The sequence below is a fragment of the Nomascus leucogenys genome, chromosome 1a (genome assembly GCF_006542625.1).
Source record: "Nomascus leucogenys isolate Asia chromosome 1a, Asia_NLE_v1, whole genome shotgun sequence".
NCBI lineage: Eukaryota > Metazoa > Chordata > Mammalia > Primates > Hylobatidae > Nomascus > Nomascus leucogenys.
This window is the reverse complement of record NC_044381.1, coordinates 88137483-88162700: the sequence shown is the minus strand read 5'-3', so window position 1 is coordinate 88162700 and position 25218 is coordinate 88137483. Positions and strand designations below refer to the sequence as shown.

At 40.2% G+C, this 25218-nt stretch overlaps 1 protein-coding gene across 3 annotated transcripts in view; it reads right to left on the bottom strand.

Moving 5' to 3' along the window:
• Positions 1-14440: 14440 nt before the first annotated feature.
• The window catches only part of PCNX1 (pecanex 1), a 207043-nt gene continuing 196265 nt past the window's right edge, over positions 14441-25218 (bottom strand). For all 3 annotated transcript variants that reach the window (XM_030812783.1, XM_030812792.1, XM_030812798.1), the window contains 4 exons: positions 24415-24620; positions 20767-21209; positions 20222-20362; positions 14441-20019 (listed from right to left, as the gene is read on the bottom strand). In XM_030812783.1, coding sequence (XP_030668643.1) covers positions 19879-20019; positions 20222-20362; positions 20767-21209; positions 24415-24620 — 931 coding nt within the window. In that variant the 3' untranslated portion in view covers positions 14441-19878. The remainder of the gene's footprint in view (positions 20020-20221; positions 20363-20766; positions 21210-24414; positions 24621-25218) is intronic.

The following is a 25218-nucleotide window of genomic DNA, read 5'->3' as shown; positions in this document are numbered from 1 at the left end:
GTGTGGCTGTAGCCCAGGAATAGTCAGGGAAGCAGATAATTTAGTTAAAGTGTCTCGGCCTAATAAGGGAACTGCGCAGGTGGGGATAACTAAAAAGGAGTGCTTAAAAGAGTATTGTCTAAGTTGGCAGTAGAGTTGGGGAGTTTTAAGAGGTTTAGAAGCCTGGCCGTCAATATGCACAACAGTTACGGAAGCAAGGGAAACAGGCCCTTGAAAAGAAGGTAATGCGGAGTGAGTAGCCTCCGTATTGATGAAGAAGGGGATGGACTTACTTTCCACTGTGAGAGTTACCCAGAGCATCTGTGATGGTCTTGTTTTTGTAGGCTTCTGAGGCGATCGGGCAGTGTCTGTCTTCAGCTGTGAAGCTGAGAAGATCTGGGAAGGAGTCAGAGAGCCTTGGGCCAGAGTTCTAGGGGCTCTGGAAGTGGCTGCCAGGTGAGTTGAAGTCCAATTTTCAGTGGGGTCCTGCGCAGATGGGACATGGCTTAGGAGGAATCCTGGGCTGTGGGCATTCTTTGGCCTAGTGGCCAGATTTCTGGCACTTGTAGCAAGCTCCTGGGGGAGGAGGTTCTGGAGGAACCCCTGGCAGCTGTGGTTGAGGAGTTTGGAGTTCTTGTGTGCTGGAGATGTGGCTGGGATTTGTCTCACAGTGGAGGCAAGGAATTGCAACTCAGAAATAACGTTGCTACTTGGCTGCCTCTACTCCATTATTGTACACCTTCAAGGTGTACAATAAGTCCTGTTGTGGGGTTTGAGGGCCGTAATTTAATTTTTGGAGTTTAATGTCGGGAGCAGATTGGCTGTAAAGCATCTCAGGGTTGCTGCCAAACGAGCCATGAACTGGGCTGGGTTTTTCATATTTGATGAAAGAGCTTAAATGCTCACTGATTTGGGAGAGGTCTGGTAAAGAAAAAGGAGCATTAACTTTGACTATGCCTTTAGCTTCAGCCACCTTTTTAAGAGGAAATTGCTGGGCAGGTGGGGGAGGGCTACTCACAGAATGGAACTATATAAACGGGACCAGGTGTGAGGAGGGGAGGTGATAAAAAGATTATAGGGTGGAGGAGTGGAGGCTGAGGAAGAATTGGGACCTGGTGAGGAGCAGCCTGGGGAGGAGGGGAGAGGTCAGATGGGTCTGTAGAAAAGGAAGATTAGAAAGACTCAGCGACACTTGGGGTTGGGACTGAGGGGACAGGTGGGAGGGAAAGAAGGAAGATTTGAGATGAGTCGCACTGGGCACAGAGACTAGGAAGGGATTGATGTGTAAAAGAATGCCTGGATGTCAGGCACTTCAGACCATTTGCCTATTTTTCGACAAAAATTATTTAGGTCTTGTAGGATGGAGAAATCGAAAGTGCCATTTTCTGGCCATTTAGAGCTACTGTCAAGTTTGTATTGGGGTCAAGCGGCATTGTAGAAGAAAATAAGGCATTTAGGTTTTAGGTCAGGCAAGAGTTGAAGAGGTTTTACGTTCTTAAGAACACAGGCTAAGGGTGAAGAAGGAGGAATGGAGGGTGGAAGTTTGCCTATAGTGAAGGAGGCAAGTTTAAAGAAAAGGGAGAGTAGAGACATGGAGGGAAGTGGTTCAGGGGTTCTTACCTTCCAGAAAAGTGGGAAAGGGGTTGGGGCGCAGAGATACGAGGTCGGGGCGTGGAAATAAGGGATCAGGGTGCAGAGATATAAGGGATCAGGGTGCAGAGATATAAGAGGTCAGAGCGCGGAAATAAGAGATCGGGGCACAGAGATACAAAGTTGGGGTACTTGCCTCTCCCCCAGAAAAGTGGGATTTGCTGCTAAGGGTGAAGGAGAAGGGGTTGTGGTACTTGCCCCTCTCCTAGAAAAGCGGGACTTGCTGCTAAGGGTGAAAGACTAAGGCAGGCGTCCTTGCGTGGTCTGACACCTCTGAAACCTGGGTGAATAATCAGAGAGGCGTCCCTGCAATGATTAAACACCAAGGGAAGGCTGCCTTCCCTAGTCTGTGACCGGCGCTGGAGTTTTGGGTCCACGTGTCTCCTTTGTCTCTAACAGAAAATGAAAGGAATTGAAATTAAGAGAAGGGAGAGATTGAAGTGTGGCGCCAAGATTGAAAGGAGAAAGAGGTTGAGGGATAGTGAGGGAGGTTGGAGAAGAGAATAAAAAGAGGCCGCTTACCGGATTTGAAATTGGTGAGATGTTTCTTGGGCTGGTCAGTCTGAGGACTTGAGGTCGTAGGTGGACCTTTCTCACAGAGCAAAGAGCAGGAGGACAGGGGATTGATCTCCCAAGGGAGGTCCCCCGATCCGAGTCAGGGCACTAAATTTCATGCGCATCCTTGTGAAGAGACCACCAAACAGGCTTTGTGTGAGCAATAAAGCTTTTAATCACCTGGGTGCAGGCAGGCTGAGTCCGAAAAGAGAGTCAGCAAGGGAGATAAGGGTGGGGCCGTTTTATAGCATTTGGGTAGATAAAGGAAAATTACAATCAAAGGGGGTTGTTCTCTGGAGGGCGGAGTGGGGGGTCACAAGGTGCTCAGTAGGGTAGCTTTTGAGCCAGGATGAGCCAGGAGAAGAAATTTCACAAGACAATGTCATCAGTTAAGGCAGGAACCGGCCATTTTCACTTCTTTTGTGGCGGAATGTCATCAGTTAAGGCAGGAACCGGCCATCTGGATGTGTAGGTGCAGGTCCCAGGGGATATGATGGCTTAGCTTAGGCTCAGAGGCCTGACACTTGGTTTGCTGGCTCTCCATTTAAACCTGCTTTTCCTCCCACCAACCCTCTGTCTGGCTTTTGCATGGTGAGCAGCTGAACCCGGGTCCGTTTACGCTGTCACCTAGTCACTTGTGCGGAGACAAGCAGGCAAGGAAAGAAGCTACCACCATGGCAGGGGTGACCCATCAGGATCACCAGGAGGAGGCGGGGCTGTCACACAGTGGGGGCAGGAGGGCACACATCTGGCACCCAAGTGATCCACTAGGGTGTCTCATGGCAATCCCCTGCCCAATTTAAATGGAAGACAGTCAGCCATGTAGAGCAGACACTGCCTGAGAATCAGGGCATGGGGACTAGAGGTCCAGAACTCTCAAGGATGAGGCAGCTTGGGTCACACCAGGAGGTAAGCCACCTTGACTAGCAGAGGTGCTGGCTAAGGGGAACTCTCAAAAGGGTAGTAGGGGAGGGAGATATGCAGAGATGAGCAGTGCAAGAACTAAAGGGGATGTGGTGGTGTTCTGCCCAGATTCCACTTCAAGAGGGAGGTCATCGTTCCCCTAGATTCCAGAAGTGATCCCTTCCCAGGTATCACCCTCAGCTCTCTTTTTAAAATCCAGGACATCTTAGAAGGGCCATCTAGCTCCAGGCCTTCCCATAGATTTTGACTAAAGCCTTTGTTGTAACTGCATTGCAGTGCAATTTCTTTCTCTGCCCTGTTTGCTTCTTTTACTCCTTCACACACATTGTTCCTAAAAGCACTCTACCCCAATAAACTTCCTCTGCAAAAATGTCAGGCTCAGTCTGTTTCCACAGAACCTGACCTACTGCAGTCAACATCTTAGTCCAGGCCAACATTGCCTGGCAGCTGAATTACTGTAATAGCCTTTAATGACTTCCTTAGGGTCTCCCTTTCAATGCAAATGCCCTTTAGGTCTGCAGTCTAGCTCCTAAAACTAAAAATTCTGTTCAATTTAGCACTGATAATGTCAATTATAAGCTTATCTTCCCAGGTGCAGAACAAAGACAGATGAGATCAATGTTGCATAATCTATTCTTTAACTCCCTTTTTCTTCTTCAAACACTTTTTTTTTTAGACATGGTCTTGCTCTGTCACCCAGGCTGGAGTGCAGTGGCACAGTCATAGCTCACTGCAGCCTTGACCTTCCCGGCCCAAGCGATCCTCCCACCTCAGCTTCCTGAGAAGCTGGTACTACAGGCACAAGCTACCACACCTAACTAATGTAAAACTTTTTTTTTTTTTTTTTAAGAGACAGGGTCTTCCTATCTTGCTCAAGCCTGGCCTTGAACTCCTGGGCTCCAGTGATCCTCCTAACTCAGCCACCTCAGTAGCTGGGACTACAGGCATATGCCACCATGCTCACCTAATTTTAAAAATTTTTTGTAGAGATGAGGTCTTGCAATGTTTCCCAGGCTGGTGTCAAACTCCTGAGCCCAAGCAATCTTCCCACCTTGGCCTCCCAAAGTACTGGGATTGTACGTGTGAGCCACTGCATCTGGCCTAAACTTTTTTTTTAAAAATTAGACTTTACTTTTAATGTCTTTTAAAGTATTTGCTCATAGTTTAAAAGTTATAAGAAAAAATTATTTGATATAATTCTCCCCCTGCCCCAAATTGATGGTGTATTTGGGAAAAATAATTAAATTATTCTTAGTTAGAAATGTAATAAAGTAGGAGGTCTCGTAAAGTGGTATCCTTTGAACTGTAAGATGAAGGGAATTTCCAAGGCTTAAAACTAGTAAATTTGACACCTAAGGTTAAGATCTATTCTCCCCAGACAAAGCAGGAAGGACAAGGGCTGCAGTAACCTAATTAAAGTGGCTAGGTGGAGGTAGGAGTTGAATATGAAAGCTGCAACATAACTCAGATATATGAGCATAACCAAAGCAAGAATTTGATAATGGAAGAAATGGGGTTGTTCTGCCTGGAGTCTTGCAAAAGGAAGTCAGGCTGGGCGCAGCGGCTCATGCCTATAATCCTGGCACTTTGAGAGGCCGAGGCAGGTGGAAAAGGAAGTCAACCAAAATTTTTGTGTTTGCTGGAGTAAGGAAAAAAAAATAGTTATTCTACTACTAGTGATTCAGTATGTTTCTCAGCCCCTTCATCATACTTGTAACGGGGGTTCCCCATTTACTCGGCCTGCCGCACTCAACCCCTTGTGGGAGGGAGCATGTGAGTGAGTGTGGCTCATGGTTTCTGTGAGACTTGCTGTGTGGCCATGGGCAGATGAGCCAGGAGAAAAGGTGTTATGCCGACCACTCTGGGTGCCAGCAGGAGCAGTCTCCGTGTGGGGGTGCCTGTGACCCCAAAGCCCCAGAAGGAATGTTACAGTGTTCTCTTAGCTACGCAGTCTGCAGACGGCTGTGTGTTAACAGCTCGGTTGGTTCCCTGCCTTGTCTCGGGGGGCGGCTGCCCTCTGCCAGCAAGGGCAAAGGGCCAGTGTGACAGCCTTTTTGGGTGCTTGCACTTGGTGGCTCCCAAGCTCTTGTCCAAGAAGAATGCAATTGCACAGATACTTGAAGGATGGTGAAGGCAGATAATTTTATTGAGTGATGGAAATGGTTCTCAGTCGAGAGGGGAGCTGGAGAGGGGACGGAAAGGGCAGTTAGTCTTTCCTGAAGTCCGGCCACATCTTCCCTGAAGTCAAGCCATCTCTCTTCTCCAAAGTCCAGTGTCTCTCCTCTCTACCAATTGAGTCTGGGGTCTTTATCGGCACAGAATGGGGGTGGGGCAGGCTGTACGTAGTTTTGGAAAACGCAACATTTGATTGGTAAAAAGACATTACTCAGAACCAATCAGGAGATGATAGGCAAACAGGAATATTAGTTCTCACTTTGGGCTGTGAGTTTCAGGCTAATTTGACTTGAAGGTGAGGTTTCTTCAGGACCTACCCAACTGCCTAAAATTTCTCTGTCTCCTGCCTCTATCACTAGAACAGTATTAAAATAGTAAAGCATGTGTTTCCCAACACAGGAAGAAAAAATGCACTTCCCTGTGCTCTGTGTTCATTAACTTCTGATGCCAATGTGGCCTCTCAGTGATCTTCTGACAGAAAGCTGGGAGTGCCCTAAATCTCTAGAACTGTAAATTAATAAACTGGCATTTTGATCAACATATTGATCTACTACTTTCCTTATCATTAGTTGCTTGTGAGGCTAATTTGGGTTCTCAAAAAAATTAAGTTTATAAAACCTTTAGGTTCTGAAAAAATCAAGTTTAAGTACTAACTCCTAACAAACCCTAAAAACAACCATATTTGGATAGTCAATCTGTCCCTCTCCATCCACATTAATTCCAGCTCTTATGTCAGCTTTCTCCTTTATCTAAAACACACCTTGTACTTTTGAGGAGGTAATGTTAATAAAAATTTCCTTATGAAAAAATACATCCCAAATTTGATTTTATTTTCCATGTTATCTAGAAGAGAAGAGACTGAGGATCTTGGATTTTTAAAGGCTTCATGTCCAGTTTCCATGAGGCTTGCTGTGTGGCCAGGAGAAAAGGTGAACCTTGGTGTTATGCCAAGCCATGTAATTACTGGAGACGCCAGTGCTTCCCCTATGTTTCACTAGCCATCATTTTTTTCTTTTTTTCTTTTTTTTTGTGAGATGGAGTTTTGCTTTTGTCACCCAGGCTGGAGTGCAATGGCACAATCTCAGCTCACTGCAACCTCTGCCTCCCAGGTTCAAGTGATTTTCCTGTCTCAGCCTTCCAAGTAGCTGGGATTACAGGCCTGTGCCACCATGCCTTGCTAATTTTTGTATTTTTAGTAGAGATTGGGTTTCACCATGTTGGTCAGGCTGGTGTCGAACTCCCAACCTCTAGTGATCCTCCCGCCTTGACCTCCCAAAGTGCTGGGATTACAGACATGAGCCACCGTGCCCAGCTGCCATCACTTTTTTCATTGGCCCTCTTATCCATGACCCACATTACCTGTAGGTTGCCTTTGTGACCCGAATTTCAAGGGGGTGACTTAATATAGGTAGAGAAACAGTGATGTTAATGAGGAACTTGTTGGAACTTATAGAACTGAATAGTTTTCTGGTTTCCAGAAAGGAAAATATTTGATCCCAGTGAAGCTATTTTTGGCTTCCTATTTTCTGGCCCCAAATCTTCCAAGAAAAAGTCTAAGGTCACACAAAATGAATCATATGCCTGTGAACTGGGTGGTTTTCAGTAGTTAAACCATTTAACTTTTCCAAACACTCATCCCACCAAGCTCAGGAAAAATACATAGTTCACTCACTTCTTTTTTTTTTTTTTTTTTTGAGGCGGAGTCTTGTGTCTTGCTCTTTTGCCCAGGCTGGAGTGCAGTGCCGCAATCTCGGCTCACTGCAAGCTCCGCCTCCCGGGTTCACGCCATTCTCCTGCCTCAGCCTCTCCGAGTAGCTGGGACTACAGGCGCCTGCCACCACGCCCGGCTAATTTTTTGTATTTTTTAGGAGAGATGGGGTTTCACCATGGTCTCGATCTCCTGACCTCGTGATCCGCCCGCCTCGGCCTCCCAAAGTGCTGGGATTACAAGCGTGAGCCACTGCGCCTGGCCCACTCACTTCTTACCTGAAGCCTATTTCAGTCCTTGGGTTACCTGTGGAGATTTTATTTCATTTAGAATGAATGGAAAGGTTAAGCTAGGGCTGGAAAAGCACCCTGCATTGGCTAAATCCTGTCTCTGCTATTGTTGCAGCTATAACTCCACAGGGGGTCATGTCTGAAATGAAGGAGAGTCAATAAGACCTTAGGCAGGCCGGGCGCGGTGGCTCACGCCTATAATCCCAGCACTTTGGGAGGCCGAGGCGGGCGGATCACGAGGTCAGGAGATCGGGACAATCCTGGCTAACATGGTAAATCCCCTCTCTATTAAAAATACAAAAAAATTTGCCAGGCGTAGTGGCACGTGCCTGTAATCCCAGCTACTCAGGAGGCTGAGGCAGGAGAATTGCTTGAGCCTGGGGGGCAGAGGTTGCAGTGAGCCGAGATTGTGCACTGCACTCCAGCCTGGGCGACAAAGCAAGACTCCATCTCAAAAAAAAAAAAAACAACAAAAACCTTAGGCCAGGAAAGTCACTGCCTAGAAAAGTAAACAGGAAAAAACTCACTGTGCTGTAACAAAAAACACTGATCTTGAAATCACGAGTAATGTGACTCTGTCATCTAACCAGAGCCTGCAAGAGTACAAAATGTTGGTCAGATCCTGTGTATGTGTCACTGGTCTAGACATCTGCTTTACCTGAGGTGTCTGGCCTACCTCTATGATACATTTTGGACTAGATGTGACACAGATTTCAGATAGCTGCCACACCCACACCCACTTCTGAGGCCACTGATCTTGTTTTCCCTCAGCTCCTATTATTCAAGTGGATTGGTTTGTACCACAAAACCCTGTGCACTCCTCTCACTACTCTAACCCTCCAATAGTGGCTGGGTACAATCAGTAGGCTAGCTAGCAACTAAGGCATGGCTGAATCTGAAATGAAAGAATATAGCAAGTAAAGTCAAGGCAAAGGCAAGTCAAAGCTTAAGTAATTAGATGTTGTAATAGATGGGTGAAGATGCCAACTGACATCAAGAAAAGACTTGACAAGAGGTTAGCTTGTTTCAGATCAACACTTCAATCAAAAATAATGAGGAAAGCGGTACAAAGCATAAAAATATACTTGAAGGTGTTGGAGCGCTACCACAATAACTAAGACTTTAGGGGCCAAGACCCCAGAGAGAAGGAAGCCCAGAGAGAGAAGATTGGTATTTGGTGTTGTAACAGGACTGCCAGGTTTGTATGCCCACTGGGCGACAACAGATTAATACTACACTGACAACAGGAACTGCAGCAACATCGGAATTTAATAATCCAAGGCTGCTGGATGAGAAAATGGAGGGGAATTCTCAAGCCGTGAATCTGTTCCCTCGAGGGGTTCTGGGCAAGTGTCTTTTAAGGGGATGGTGGAGGACAACAGGCTGGAAAATTGGGGTTGTTGATTGGTCCTGGTAAAGAGATGAAATCATAGGATATGGAAACTATTCTTCCATGAGTAAGCTTCTTATGGGGCCCTTCAGACCAGCTGGTGTCGGTAGTTTCGTTGGTTTGCAAAACCTAAAAGAGAAACTCTTAGATTTTAGCTATAGAACGAAGTCTTGTGACAAGGCCTACATTTTCCTGGGGTAGTAAGCAGTGGCCAGCTACAGGGAAGTAGGCCAAAGGGCAAGCTGGCTTAATGATTACTGCTGATTGTACTGCAAACCTAGTTGAATTTTATTTTCTCCCTTAATTTTTATAAAGTTTTCTTGGGGATGGTTTCAGTGCCACATCTGCCAATTTGAAAGCAGTGGCTGAGAAACTGAGCAGTGATTTTGGACTTTAACAAGGCTGGGGTGTTTGTAATTACAATTCAGGGCCTGCCAAAGATGAAACCCAGTCTTTAAGTTTGTGTAACTAAAGGGCTACACCCTAGGAGTAAAAGAGAAACAGATCAGTTCTCAGAAGGCTGAAGACCATCTTCCAAACAGCTCATTCCCTTATTTCCTACCTTGTTTGCCAAAAGTAAAAGTAGATAATCTTGAGGAAGATTATAACATCTACAGCCTCAATTATGTACAGATTTTCATATACACTGTCTGGCATTCAATCAGAAATACACAGGCAAACAAAAGGCAAAACAGAGAACCAAGAGGGAGAAAAAAAAAAACAAACCAGACAACAAACAGAATCACAGGAGACCCAGATGTTGGAATTATCATATATGAGCTTTAACTGTAGTTAATATGTTTAATAAATTAAATGGTATACAAGAACATCAGCAGGTAACTGGAAATATATTAGAGAATCAAATGCAAATTCTGGAACTGAAATATACACAAATTAAAATTAATAACTCAATAGATCAGTTTAGCAGAATATTAGATATAGATGATGAAAGAAAAAACTGGAGGATATGTAGAATAAAATATTTAAACTAAATATGGAGAGACTAAAGATAGGAAATTCAGAAAAGAACATGAGATAAAGGACATGGTAAAAAGGTGTAATATATGGTATAATTGTGGTGTGAGAGGAAGAGAAAAAAATAATATGGCAGAAGGAATATTTGAAGAGATAATGGCCAAGATTCAAGTGATAATAAAAAACACTTTGGCAAGATAAATACAAAGCAAACTACACACAGGCACTATATGGAAAGCTATTAAAAATCAAAGACAAAAAATAATTGGAGGATTAAAAATACATTGCCCTTAAAAGAGCAACAAGACTAAAAAAATCATGAAAGGTAGAAGACAATGGAATGATTCCTTTGAACTTCAGAAAGAAAATAACTGCCAAGCCAAATCTCTGTATCTCACAAAAACCTTCAAAAATGAAAACAAAAAGACACTTTCACAGTGAGAAAAAGAAAAACACAAGGAATTTGTCACCAGCAGACCAAGAAATGTTAAAGGGAGTTCATCAGGTAGAAGAAATATAATTCCAAAGAAACCACAAAGATACAGAAAGGGTTAAATACCAATGGAAAGAATAGGCCTGGGGCAGTGGCTCATGCCTATAATCTCAGCACTTTGGGAGGCCAAGATGGGCAGAGCACCTGAGGTCAGGAGTTCGAGACCAGCCTGGCCAACATGGTGAAACCCCATCTCTACTAAAAATACAAAAATTACCCAGGTGTGGTGGTGTGCTTGTAATCCCAGCTACTTGGGAGGCTGAGGCAGGAGAATGGCATGAACCCGGGAGGCAGAGTTTGCAGTGAGCTGAGATTTTGCCACTGAACTCCAGCCTGGGTGACAGAGCGAGACTCCATCTCAAAAAAAAAAAAAAAAAAAAGTATACCTTACATATAAAGCATACAAAAGTTGAAAGTAAAATGACAAAGCTATCCTATATAAACCTGATATAGCTATACTAACATCACACAAAGTAACTTTAGGGCAAGAAGTATTACTAGAGAAGAAGAGGGCATTTCATATTAAAGGGGATGCTCTATAAAAAAATCCTCCAAATTTATATGTATCTAATAACATAGCCTCAAATATATAAATCATAAATTAATGAGTAAAAAATGTAGAACTATAGACTTTTCCCAAAAAGTCTATAATATATAGAATCTGAATAACATAACAAAACTGAATTGATATACATATATATAAAATATAGAAGGCTATCATTGCAGAATATGCATTTTTTCCTCAATTGCCAATTGCAACATTTACTAAAATTGACAACATACTGAGCCAAAAAGCAAGGCTAAGTTCCAAAGAATTACTATCAGTTTATCTGACTACAGTTAAGTAATAACTAGAAAACAATATCTAGAAAATCATCCAATATTTGGCAACTAACTAATATGGGTCTAATTAACCCATGGGTCAAAGAAGAATTCATAATGGAAATTAAGTAATAGTTGAACTGATTGGTTTATTTTTTTTTTGAGACGGAATCTTTTTCTGTCCCACTGAGCCACCGCGCCCGGCCAAACTGATTGGTTTAAAAAAGACATATCAAAACTTGTCTAATGCAGCTAAAGCCAATGCTTAAACAGAAATTTGTAACCTTAAAATGTATACTGTAGAAAAGAACAAAGGCGGTCGGGCGCGGTGGCTCACGCCTGTAATCCCAGCACTTTGGGAGGCCGAGGCGGGCGGATCACGAGGTCAGGAGATCGAGACCATCCTGGTTAACACGATGAAACCCCATCTCTACTAAAAATACAAAAAATTAGCCGGGCGCAGTGGCGGGCGCCTGTAGTCCCAGCTACTCGGGGGGGCTGAGGCAGGAGAATGGCGCGAACCCCAGGGGGTGGAGCCTGCAGTGAGCGGAAATCGCGCCGCTGCACTCCAGCCTGGGCGACAGCGAGACTCCGTCTCAAAAAAAAAAAAAAAAAAAAAAAGGCTGAATACCAAAGAACTGAGTGTCCATCTCAAGAAGCTAGAAAAATAACTATATAAGAAAACAGAAGGAATAAATATCAGTGCAAAAATGAATAAAGTAAACAAAACCAAAAATGATCAACATAACCAAAAATTGGTTCTTTGAAAAGGCAAGAGAAGACAAAAATAACCAGTATCAGGAATGAAAAAGGGGACGTATCTATAGCTGTTACAGAAATACTGAGTTACTTTATTTCAATAAATTTGAAAATGAAAATGAGATGGACATATTCTTGTAACAGTGACTCTCACAGCATAGTTTACAGCCCTCTGGGAGTGTTCAAGACTGTCTTAATCAAGGAGGTCAAAATTATTTTCATCATACTACTAAGATATTCCCTTTTATTAACTGTATTAACATTTGTAATAATTGTGCAAAAGCAGCGGTAAAACTGCATAATTTGTCAGAGCCAATCATGGCAAGTCTATTTCTCCTGCCAGTGATTGGTTTAGAAAACCAGGGCATAGGAACAAATTAAGGATCTTGTATATGTCAAATGTTACATTAATGAGATGCAAGAAGAAACACCCTGTGGCTTCGGAGAAATTTTTCCTTTCAAGAAAGGTAACTGGAAGTGGTTTTTTCCTTTCTGCATGATGATGCGCGTGGAATGCAGCCCAGAACTACAGGCAACTGTCTCTTACCTGAAAAGGAAGCGGGCACACAAAGGAAGGTGGAGCTGAGAAAATTACAGATACACAGAGCTGAAGTAACATGAATAAACCCAATCCTGAAAGCTCAGTTTCATTTTGTAGTGAGCGAATTTTCTGTTCCAGCAACTTCAAGTTTTTGCTTTCTTGAAACTGTAAACAACCCAATTAAATTAACATGATAGAATTCACTACTTAAATAAATGCTGTTTCATAGTGCAAATGTAGAAAAGGAGTATCTCAAATTTACAAGCTAGGCAAATCTTTCTCTAAACAGAGGTGCACTTTAGACATTTGTACTACACTGTAGAGTTACCACTGCGACATTTGTGGAATTCTGTATTAATTGGTATACAACTGAGAAGTGGTGTGTGGTGCATTATTAATGAGTAAACTCATTAACTGTACAGCCGACCCTTTAAAATACACAGGTTTGAACTGCATGGGTGAACTTATATGTGAATTTTCTTCTGTCTCTGCGATAGTTGACAGTAACTCCAACTCTTCCTCTTCCTCCTCAGCCTATTCAATGTGAAGGCAATGAGGATGAAGACTTTTATAATGATCCACTTCCTGAATAGTAAATATGATTTTCATATTAACATTTTTTCTCTAGCTCACATTATTGTAAGAATACAGTATATAATACGTACACAATTAATCAACTGTTTATTGGTAAGAGTTCCAATCAACAGTAGGCTATTAGTAGTACGAAAAATATGAACCTGAATGAGCCAGTTCTTCAAGATGAATCCCAAGTGGCTAATTGGCCCTGGATTTAAAATGGAGCTAAGCAGTCAGAAACTCTGAGTTCCCTGAAAACCCATATCTTTTTTTTTTTTTTTTTTTTTTTTTGAGACGGAGTTTTGCTCTTGTTGCCCAGGCTGGAGTGCAGTGGCGTGATCTCGGCTCACCGCAAACTCCGCCTCCCAGGTTCAAGCGATTCTCCTGCCTCACCCTCTCTAGTAGCTGGGATTACAGGCATGTGCCACCGTGCCCGGTTAATTTTGTATTTTTAGTACAGATGGGGTTTCTCCATGTTGGTCAGGCTGGTCTCGAACTCCCGACCTCAGGTGATCTGCCCTCCTTGGCCTCCCAAAGTGCTGGGATTTACAGGCGTGAGCCATCACGCCAGGCCAAACCCATACCTTTTTATCTTTGGAACTATCGGAGCTCACCTGAGCCAACCAATCAAGGCTCCACTGTATTGACCAATCAGAACTAAGCAAGTTTCAATTCTTCATTCACATAAAAAGACCTGATTGGGAACCTTAGGAACTTTTGCTATAAAACCTCAGTCTTGGGCTGGGCGCGGTGGCTCACGCTTGTAATCCCAGCACTCTGTGAGGCCGAGGCGGGCAGATCACCTGAGGTCAGGAGTTCGAGATCAGCCTGACCAACATGGAGAAACCCTGTCTCTAGTAAAAATACAAAAATTAGCCAGGCGTGGTAGTGCAAGCCTGTAATCCCAGCTACTTAGGAGGCTGAGGTAGGAGAATCGCTTGAATCCGGAAGACAGAGGTTGTGGTGAGCCGAGATCACGCCATTGCACTCCAGCCTGGGCAACAAGAGCAAAACTCCATCTCAGAAAATAGAAAATAAATAAATAAAGCCCCAGCCTTCCCTTTTTTCTCTGGAACGTATCTCCATTTTACACCAAACGCTGCATCTCCCTAGTTTGTAAACTGTTCACTGAAATAAAGTCTCTTTCCTCCAAATTCAAGATAACCTTTGTTCACAGGAGTTGACTCAGAGGAATCAAAAGTCATATGCAGATTTTCAACTGTGCCGGGCGTTGGCACCCCTAATCCCTGCGTTGTTCAAGGGTCAACTGTATTACAAACACACAGAGGCACTACTGGGTACCTGGTTAAGTTCAGTGCTATCCTGGAATGTTGACTTTATGAGATAAAGACAGGTCAAGAATATTTGCTTTAAGATGAGGCCAGAGATGTGGAGTATTTTTATATGGGCCAGTTGCTTCTGTGAAACAGACCATCTTTTAACGTGAAGTATGATGTATGCTTTTGATCTATTGCAAGTTGAAGCACATGTTTACAGGCCAAAGCTTGTTTAAAATGATTTCAGAACCAAGTGTGAACATGCCATATAGAACTTAATAGAGTGTACTCTAATTTTTCTCAATTTGACAAAAAATGGACAGAAGGCAAAATGAAAAAAAATTTATTTCCTCAGTGTTTTATCCACTGTCAATACTGTATTTTTGATGCAATATATTTGCCAAAAAAACTCAGCTTTTATTTTCCATTTTAAACAACTACAATATTTACAAGCTGTTCAGAGTAACACTCAGACACACACACACACTCAGAGACACACGTAAGTACATATATCCTTATCTCTGGTTTATACTGAATGCTGGTAAAGGCCATGAATACTTTCCAGAGCCCATGATCAGAAAAGGAAAACCCATTTTCCTTCCTCACGTTCACTTTCCTAGAATCATTTTCAATATTCCTCCTTCCATTTCCTCATGCAGAGCTCACTGCCAGACTTGTATAGGGTTAATCAGTTTTTACATTTTACTTTTACTTAAACTATAACCTTTTAAAAAGCATAAGCAGACATGATCCCCCCCACCCATTTCTATTATTTTGGTTGTAGAATCAAGCTTCATAGATAAAAAATCTTGTTCAATCACAAGTACACTAAACCCAAGAGTCATCTGGAGCAGCCATCTTATGCTCTATCACTACTCTGTTGTGAATTCCAGGGCACCACCTCATTGTGCAGGTAAAACTCAGGAATTCATCCTCATCACAGTGTTAGATGACCTTCGTTCCTTCTAGCTTGGCTCCACTGAATCATAAATTGTCAGGTACAGAGCTGAGGCATAAGAAAAAAGGTATAACCCTATATAATAGGTATAAGTCTTAGAACAGAGTTGTCATATAACCTTGTGGTGACAATCAGCTCTAGTTCCACCAAAGAATGTAAGGCTGATTCCACAAAAGGGCAGATAATGAAGTTCAACTCACAAATATAAGTTATTTATCTTAATTCAGAAAGAGTATGTGGTATGTATGCAATAAAGATAAATTGTTATACATAATTCTTGACAGATGACTCTGGTGAGGTGATTCAAAGTAGAAAATATACTTCTGTTTCAAGCAAACTTACTCCACTCATATCCTACCAGATTTACTTGTATAATAATTAATTCCTTTCCAATCACAGTTCTTCCTAGACATTTAACAAGTAAAAATAAGACGGCCTGGGTGCATATCAATCAAATTAAAAACAAAAAAGATAAATGGAGAAAACGATTGGCTTTTTAATACTTATTTTTAAAAAGCCATATTCAATGTAATATTAGAATTATGCTGTCCCAATGCATGGTAGTATCTAATTTTCTTCTTCCTCAACACCAATGAAACAATATCCATGTAAGACTGAAACAGAATGTCCAACCTCTATTAGCAAGTTCCATGTACCACATTAGCCTTGACTGATGTTACTATCTCCACTAATCTCTGAATTAAAGGAAAAGCCTCTAGAATAAAAAGGGACATTTTATACCTTGTCTAAACCATGTATCCTATCAAAAGAGAAAATTAACTGAGTCTGTGTCCAAAGTAACTTTATATGATTACATCACACAGAAAAAGAATACGAATGAATAATGACGACTTAAAAAAAACACACACCCCCCCCCTCGCCCCCGAAAAGGCTTTGTCCATATTCATGAAAAATTAATTAAAATAAATATAAATGAAATTAACAATCTGGACAGCAGTTTATGGTTAAGTAACTAGTAAATATAAATTCAAAGAATTCTAACAAAATCATTATTACCTTTTTCTCAAGTCACATATTTATTTAGGAGGAAAGATGCTTGAAAGCTAGCTATAAGAAAAGGACAATTTTAGACACTGGGTGAATCTTCAGCTTAAAAGGCCCAGTGCTGGATGAATGACTCACAACAGCAATCCACCAAATGCAGAGCTGCTAGCAGAGGCAGAAGGATGCTGCTCAGAAGCACAGAGGAATTTACCAAGGCTAAGCTAACCTTGCTGAAAAATGTGAGGCTGATTTTTATATTTTGGTATGTGATGGAAAAATAAACTAATTCAGAAAGAAAAACACATCTTCTTAATGGGTTTCCTACACAAAAACTTACATTTTCATTGCCTGACATTTAGTATACAGAGTAATTTTCCATATCTCACTTAGGATACAAATATTGTCTGACTACTTCTGTTTTAAGAATTAGAAGTATTTCAGATATACTTGAAATATTTTCCAAAATACTTCGAATCTAATAGAAATAGATTATCATCCTCCAGTAACAAAGTCAAAGAAGGCAGAACACTGGTTAAGTTTGTTCACTAATTTCCTAAAAGGTAATCTCTTAAAAAATATACATACAGCCTCACCACTTACTCTTCCAAGTTCCTTAAATATCAACATCTTATGTTAATCTAGATTCTTGGAAAAATTAAAGTTCTTTAGCAAAAAGTCAACATTAAAGTTTTATCCAGTGTTGAAAATGGTGTAAAAAGAGAGTTCACACCAAGGTATAAGTTGGAAGATTAACCAAAAGCTTAGAGAGTTATAAAATGTTTTTTTTGCCACTGAATGAAAGAAATAAAGGGAAAAAAGGCAACAATTTATAACTCATTCCACGATTACCTTTCTCTCAAAAGAGGGGGTGGGGGAAGAATTAAACAAGAAAAAACAAATATTTCAATCATACAACCCCACTAAAAGGAAATGAATAAAAAAGCTAGTATTTTAGTTACATCTTTTAACTTTCATATTATGGAAATCAAAGCATTGGCAAATTTATAAACTAAAGACATTAATGTATGCTGAAGTCTTGTACATAACTGAAAAAAGTTGAGCAGAGAATCTAAATGAGTCACTCACTATTCTCTGGGGGGTGAGGGGTGAGGCAGGAACAAGAATTTATGATCAATTTAGTTAACGCAAGTATGTTTATTTCCATATAATAATTTAGATCAAATTATTCTTAAGAAATGGATCTTTCTTCAATTATCACCAATTCCCCGATGCAATTACTAGAAAAGTATTATGATTTTTAAAAGATTGTCAGTTTTAGACTCTTAAGAAAAACAACACGGCTTCTCTCAGGGTTCTTAATTTATAAACTCACTAAAGAATTATATATGTTAACAAAATTCAACTTGTTTTGAGAAAAATATATATCAATTGCTACACAAAATCAAAACCCAACATATATGTTCCATATAAAATCTAGTCTTGCATTTGAAATCTGACGTTTCAGAGTATGTGATGTGTTTAAAATTTTTATTGGAGGAGGGGCTAGAAATTAAAAAATTGTAGCCCTTCAGATTAAATCATGTAAAGGTCAGATTTTTTTCTGTGTGGGAAAATGAATTATCTTCCATCTAAGATTGAAAAGGCTCTACTTTTATCTAGGCAATGACCATGAAAAGATCATATTCACTTCAGAATGGGAACAAGCAGCAGGGAACATAGTTCCTTTCAGAAGATTTTAAAAATATATGTATACAGAGAAATAGATTATAAATTCAGTTTCAGGAAAAAAACCCTCCAAAACCAAAAACAACACTAAACTTTAATGGCATACTGTAGATCTGCCAAAATGAGGCAAATGCAGAATATAATGACAGTATCACAAAAATACATTTTTAAATGGTCAATTTAGAAAGGGTACTTTTGTATAAAGGTTCAGTAAATCATTTGACAAGTATTTTTAAACAGTAAATTTTGTAAAGTGAGAAGTCTATGGAAATGTCAACACAAGGCACATTAGGTTCTGAATGACCACAGAAGTTTAAAATTAGAAAAAGGGAAAATAAATAGGTTTTAAAGTGGAAATGCAGTAAGATCTGTATGTTCACTATTTACTTTCTTAGTTTTCATTCCTTCTACTGTAATGTTATGCTATAATGTGAGATCTACATCAGAATTAGTAGGAAAAACAGCTTCTCTCTTCTGTCACCTCAACAAAAGATACTTTAAATCTGTACTGTCTAATACAGTAGCCACTAAGTACATGTAGCTATTGAGTACTTGAAATATGGCTAGTGACACATGATGAAATAGTAATACTTTGACTATACTGGATTAAACAAAATGTATCATTAAAATTAATTTTACCTGTTTCTTTCAATGATCTATTCACAAGGGGTAGAAAGATGGCTGCTCCTAAATGCTCAGAGGAGATGCACAATTTTCTTTGGAGTTTCACACCAAAACGGAAAATTTTATCAAGGATTTAAAAAATGCTGAAAGTTGCAAATTAAATCTAAATTGAAGTTCCCATATTGCCCAATTGTAAATATGAGTAATATATTTCCCTGAATATGCATTTTTTAAAAAAAAATAAAATTTAAGTTATGAGACAACATATGAATTAAGTCAATTTCACAGTTATAAATATTTCAATTTACAGCTACACACTATAAATTACAGGAAATAAAATTCAAGTAACAGAAAGAGGGGAAAAATATAAAGCAAAATTATTAAAGAGGGATATAATAATAATAACTGCACCACTTGGATACTTTTATTTGAAAAAAATTTTACTTGATTAACTGAACTGCATGTGAATAACTTCAAGAGCTAGAAACTCATAAATAAAAGGCAATCGATCCTTTCTTTAAATTCCTGGACATTCATCTTCTTAAATAAAAGTGTTTTCTTCCCAGAAGCACACCCAGCAGAACTTGCTCTGGTGGAGAGAAGCAGAGCACATGGGCTCCTCTGAGATGTAGACACAGGAGCTGGCAGTGGTGTTCACATGACCGATCCGCTGACTATTGGCTCTGGGAAATGTCAATGATGAAGCTATGTATATCTTGAGATTCCATATTCACTTTAAAGAAAATATCCAATGTCCTGGCATGAAGTACACACTACTAACAGAAAAAATGAGCAGCACAGTTCCTGCTACCTATGTTTATAAGGAAAGGGAAGGGGCTAATCCCAAAGGCAATTTAAATAATGGTATTTTATTTTTATATATAAATAAATGTTCTGAGAAATCTCAGACTTTAGTGCATTGCTGTAAAAAATTAGTGCAGTTTTTTTCATTAAAGTTTTTAGCGCTCAAGGAATAAGATAAATCTATGTCTGTTCATAGTCTCTTTCACTGTACATTAAACTTTTATACTGCTATAAGTCAAACGGAACATTTCTACACTGGTCTGTTCTTAAAAATCAAGGTAAATGAATTTCATGTTCTATGACAAAACATGGCAATTATTTTTGGCAAAGAAATTAGAAAAATATGAGATCATAGTTTAGAAATGAAGAGTTTGTTGATTTAAAGCATAGGCAATGCGTAGGAAAAACTTTTTTTTAAGGATGAATTTTAACAGAACTTTATCCTTCATGCAAAATGTTTTCTTGGCAGCTAACTTAAAAAAATATTTCAGCTTTATTTGGGGATGGAGACAGTGACAGGAGTCAGGGTGAAGGGCAAAGGAGAGGCGCTTAACCAAGCTCATTCTATTTTCAGTCTCTCCCACATAGGATCAAAGTGATACCTGCAGGCATCTTCTGCTCGCTCATCTCTTTTTCCAATGCTTTGGAATTGAGAGGGAAAAAGAAATGTCTTTACAAAACACTGGCTCACACTTCAGCCCCAAGTTCTAGTACCCCAGTTTCAACTACAGTCACATATTTATCATCAATCTGGACCAGAAGCACTGCCTTGTCGATGTGGGATCTAGTACCTGGATCTCTGCTGCAAGGCACCCATCGGTGAATCACCTAATGATTCAGAATAAAACAAGAGGTTAGTACTGGAGACCTGGAATATACTCACAAACTCTTACCCCTACCTAGGATTAGTAGTAGCAATTTTGTCTGAAAATTATACGTTTAAGTATAAATCAGCTAAAACCATGCATCCAAGTGAGGCGGACTTCAAAAAAGGCAGAGCCCCAGACCGCTAGCTTGTAAAAGAACTTACATGGCCTTCCATGCCCTCCTGCGGACTCCAGTCTTTCCAGCTATTTCTCCCAGCTTTTAACCGAATTCCTTCATCAGGCCACTGTAGCTCTTTCCTTTTAGACAGGTTGATCCCTTCCAGAATTTGACTGGGATCCACAATCTACATGGTAAATAAAAACATTTCCAATTCATTTTTTTCTTGATGATGAAAAATTATGTAATCTCAAACAAAATGCTTTTCACAGAGAGGGATTACTTTTTAAATTCCTATAATGGAATAAAAAAAATCTTAAGAGCTACCTCTTGAATTCTTTTCAGCCCTCTGGTAGATCTCACTGCAATGTCCATGAGACAATGGCTGAACAAGGAACATATATCACCATCACAAAAACTGTTTGCTTTCAGTTTTTAAGTTTGAAGAAATTTTTCCCCAACATTCAAAAATATTCTAGTCTTGAGACTAAGTAAGATAAGGGTGTGTTTTCACAACAGTCCTTCATTCAACAAATAAGAAATAAAAACAAGTAACAAAAACAGCACAAGACCACCTCTGGGCTTACTTACTTGGACTCTGTAAATCACTTCTCCCTTTCTGGCGTGTGAATTGTTGGCAGGACTTAAGGTGTTGCCTGGCTGCGCATCAGTGGCACTGCTCTGACCTCCCTCTGTCGCAAGAAAGCCCACGAGAGTGTGATGTTTGCAGGCTGGGATGCTTTGGCTAGAGCTGCTGGAGGAAGGGAGGCCGTGCTGCACACAGGCCAGACCGCTCTGACCTGAGGGTTCCATTTGGTTCACCATCGACAGTCGGGATTGGATGGATGATGGCAAGTTTCGAAGCGATATCTGACTGGTAGAAGAGCGCCGGCAAGGCACAAACCCAGTGGTGGACATCCGGAGGGATGAATGCCGGCTGCTATAGCAGTAGGAAGACTGGCTGGCTACTGAGGCCCGGGCAGGAGACTGTCTGACCAGGCCCGACTGCACAGAGTGAGAGCTGTGGCTAGTGCCTAGGAGGAGAAACAGCAGCACTCACTCAAAGTAGAATGACTCAGACACAATACTTCTGTTTCACAGTTTCTAAGACTTTTTCCCCTAAGCAATTAATTGGTGAACTGATACAACTTAATGTTTATGCCTAAAACTTTTAAAGTTAAGAAAAAGAAATACGTATTTGAGATCTGTTTTCTTTTGTGGTTTTTGTAATGTATTTTTTATTTGCTAAAGTTTTTTAAAGTTCAAATTCTGTGGCATATGAAAGACTTAATAATTAAATATTTTACAGCAAATATCAGGACTTAAGGTTGGGATAAATCCTAAAATATGTTTCACAGAAATATTTTAAAATAACGAGAATACTTCCATAATATATCAGAAATGAAATATCTCACGGAAATGAGACAGTCAGAAGGATTTACTAAGAAACACTGCATGATATCACTTGTGGAATCTGAAAAGCCCGAACTCACAGAAGCGGAGAGTAGAATGGTGGTTGCCAGGGGCTGGGGAAGAGGAGGGGTTGGTCAAAGGGTACAAAGTTCCACTGAGTCAAGAGGAACAAGCTCTGGAGATCTACTGTACAGCCTGGGGACTGGAGTTAATAATAATGTGTTGTATGCTTAAAAATCGTTGAGTAGCTCTAAAACGTTCTTACCACAAAGAAATAAGTATATGAGGTGATGGATAGGCTAACTAGCTTAATTTAATCATTTCACAATATATTCACATATCAAAACATGATGTCGTATACCATAAATATATATAATTTTTGCCAGTTAAAAAAGAGACATATTTATTAAGGCCCTACTATGTGGCAAGCTCTATAACTACTATTTCTCAAAGTATAGTATTACTGCTCTTTCAACTTCTACCAAGGAAAAGCTACACTGCCTATAGAGAGACAGTGAATACCACGCTGTAATTTTCATATACATTTGGGGATCACTACTAAATAGGAATGATCAGTGGCACTGAAAAGCAGGTTCTTCTGCATCCTTTTTCAAGTGGCTTGATACGATTCTTCAGACTTGTCTTTTTCTTGACTTGTAAGAGTAATGTAAAATTAATTACATTGAAAACATAGCTACATGTACTTTTTACCTAAAAATAAAAAGAACTAATCAAGGTAAGAACAAAAAGTACATTTAAAGAACACTGAAAGTTTTAGGTTTTCACCTAAATAAAAAATATTTAATTATTAATTATGTCTTTCATATGCCACAGAATTTGAACTTTAAAAAACTTTAGCAAATAAAAAATATATTACAAAAACCACAAAAGAAAACAGATCTCAGATATGTATTTCTGAACATCCAAAATGTTGATCTATCAGGTCTCTTCACTTGAATCCCACTGGAAATATATATATATTTAAATTTAATAAATGTCTTTAAATTTAAGTAAATGTCTTAGAACTTTATCTGATTCATGTGAAGCAGTCAGGGGGGCAGTTGGGGAGAGGATCAATGTCTCCATATGGCTGGATCAACTGCCCAGCCATACGGAGACAGTTGAGACCTGATTCCTTCTGCATACCAGGTGGATTGTAGATCTCATGTCAAAGGGAAATTAATAAAAGCATACTTTGAGGGCCTAGGGACAGGGAAAATTTTAATTAGGACATAAAAAGTACTAATGATAAATGAATAGTAAGTTGTTCTCACTAAAATTAAGGACTTCTCATCAGAAAAAGGCAAGTAACTCTTCATAGTAAGAATGAAAAGACAAGGGACAGAAAGGGAAAAGATATTTGTGGTACAGAAAACTGAAAGAGCTCAAATCCAGAATATAAAACACAAATCAGTGAGAAAAAGATAACCAAATAGAAAAATAGGCAAATGATGTAACTAGGCACTTTAGAAAGAGGAGCTGCTGATAAATTCATTAAAAACTTCCATTCTTAGGTATCAGAGTAATGCAAATTAAAAGAATAAAATTAAAGACCACCCTTCTCCTGCCCGCGCCCCCCCCACCGGAGCAAGCAAGGAGCAGAGGCAGGAACTGACAATCTTCAAAGCTGGGAAGGTTGATAGGACTGGTGAGAGTACCAACTGCTTTAAAGGAAAAAAAAAAAAAAACAAAACAACCTTTCTGGAAAGATTTTTGCCATTATATATCAAGAGTCTTATTCTCATCTTATTCTCATAAGCTTTGGCCTAGTGATTTCATTTTTAAAGTCTCTAACCTATGAAAATAATAAATGATTACAAAGACTTATATACAAAGATTATTACAACATTATGTTAGAAGAAAAACCAAGTCCTTGTCCAACAGGGGAGAAGTTAATTATAACAGTTAAATATTATTAGCCTTTAAAAATTATATTTTCAGCCGGGCGTGGTGGCTCACGCCTGTAATCTCAGCACTTTGGGAGGCCAAGGTGGGCAGATCACGAGGTCAGGAGATCGAGACCATTCGGGCTAACACGGTGGAAACCTCGTCTCTACTAAAAATACAAAAAAAAAATTAGCTGGGCTTAGTGGCATGCACCTGTAGTCCCAGCTACTCAGGAGGCTGAGGCAGGAGAATGGTGTGAACCCAGGAGGCGGAGCTTGCAGTGAGCTGAGATGGCACCACTGCACTCCAGCCTGAGCAACAGAGTGAGACTCCGTCTCAAAAAATAAAAAAATTATAAAAATAAAGATTATATTTTCAAAGAATCCTTAATATATTAAAATGTTTATGTTGAATTATCAAGTTAAAAAATTATATATACAAATATATAAAATATATATTTGTATATATAAAATAATATGAACAAATGGAATAATGTACAACTTGGAATAAAAAAATTATATTTCTGGGCTGGGTGTGGTGGCTCACGCCTGTAATCCCAGCACTTTGGGAGGCCGAGACGGGCAGATCACGAGGTCAGGAGATCAAGAACATCCTGGCCAACATGGTGAAACCCTGTCTCTACTAAAAATACAAAAAATTAGCCGGGCGTGGTGGCGGGGGCCTGTAGTCCCAGCTACTCGGGAGGCTGAGGCAGGAGAATGGCATGAATCCAGGAGGCAGAGCTTGCAGTGAGCCGAGACTGTGCCACTGCACTCCAGCCAGAGCAAGACTCCATCTCAAAAAAAAAAAAAAAAAAAAAAAAAAATTCTATTTCTGAATTTCCAAGTGGATCACACGTAATCCTCTTTATACACATATACTAACCAGCCTCTATGGCTAAGAAGCTAACATTAGACATACAACTTTGTTTCACATTACCTAGTGTTGGAGGATAAGATGTGACAGGTGGGTGGAGTCCAGTTCCTGATCCCTGCCCAGGATTTCCAGTGCTTCCCTGGGTCACATTGCTGTGGGGATTGTTGGCAGTTGTTGCATTGTTACCAGTGCAGGAAGTCCCACCTCCAGTATCAGAATCTTCAATATTGCCACCACTGTTACATCCAGCTCCGCAACCTTTCCTAAGCCTAGGAACAAATATCAGAGTAGGAAGGATTATTCCAAGATCACTTCAAAATGGGTATCTTATTCTTTTTCCAGCTATTCTGAACTGCAAATGCTACTAATGTTCACCTTTTAAAGTCTTTATGGTGCAATCAATATTAGGAACAAAAAAACTCATTACGTTTTCAAAGAATGGCTTAAGAACTATACCCGTCATATTCCCTGCCTCAAATCTTTCATATACTCTATTATCTCTCCTGCACCATAATAAAGAACTGTATATAACTCAGTTGTACCATTAAGATCACAGCTGGAAATGGAATTTTTTTTTTTTTTTGAGACGGAGTCTCACTGTCACCAGGCTGGAGTGCAGTGGCACAATCTTGGCTCACTGCAACCTCCACCTCCAAGTAAAAACGATTCTCCTGCCTCAGCCTCCTGAGTAGCTGGGACTACAGGTGCCCGCTACCATGTCCAGCTAATGTTGTATTTTTAGTAGACACGGGGTTTCATCATGTTAGCCAGGATGGTCTCAATCTCTTGACCTTGTGATCTGCCCGCCTCAGCCTCCCAAAGTGCTGGGATTACCTAGTGTGAGCCACCGCGCCAGGCCTGGAAACA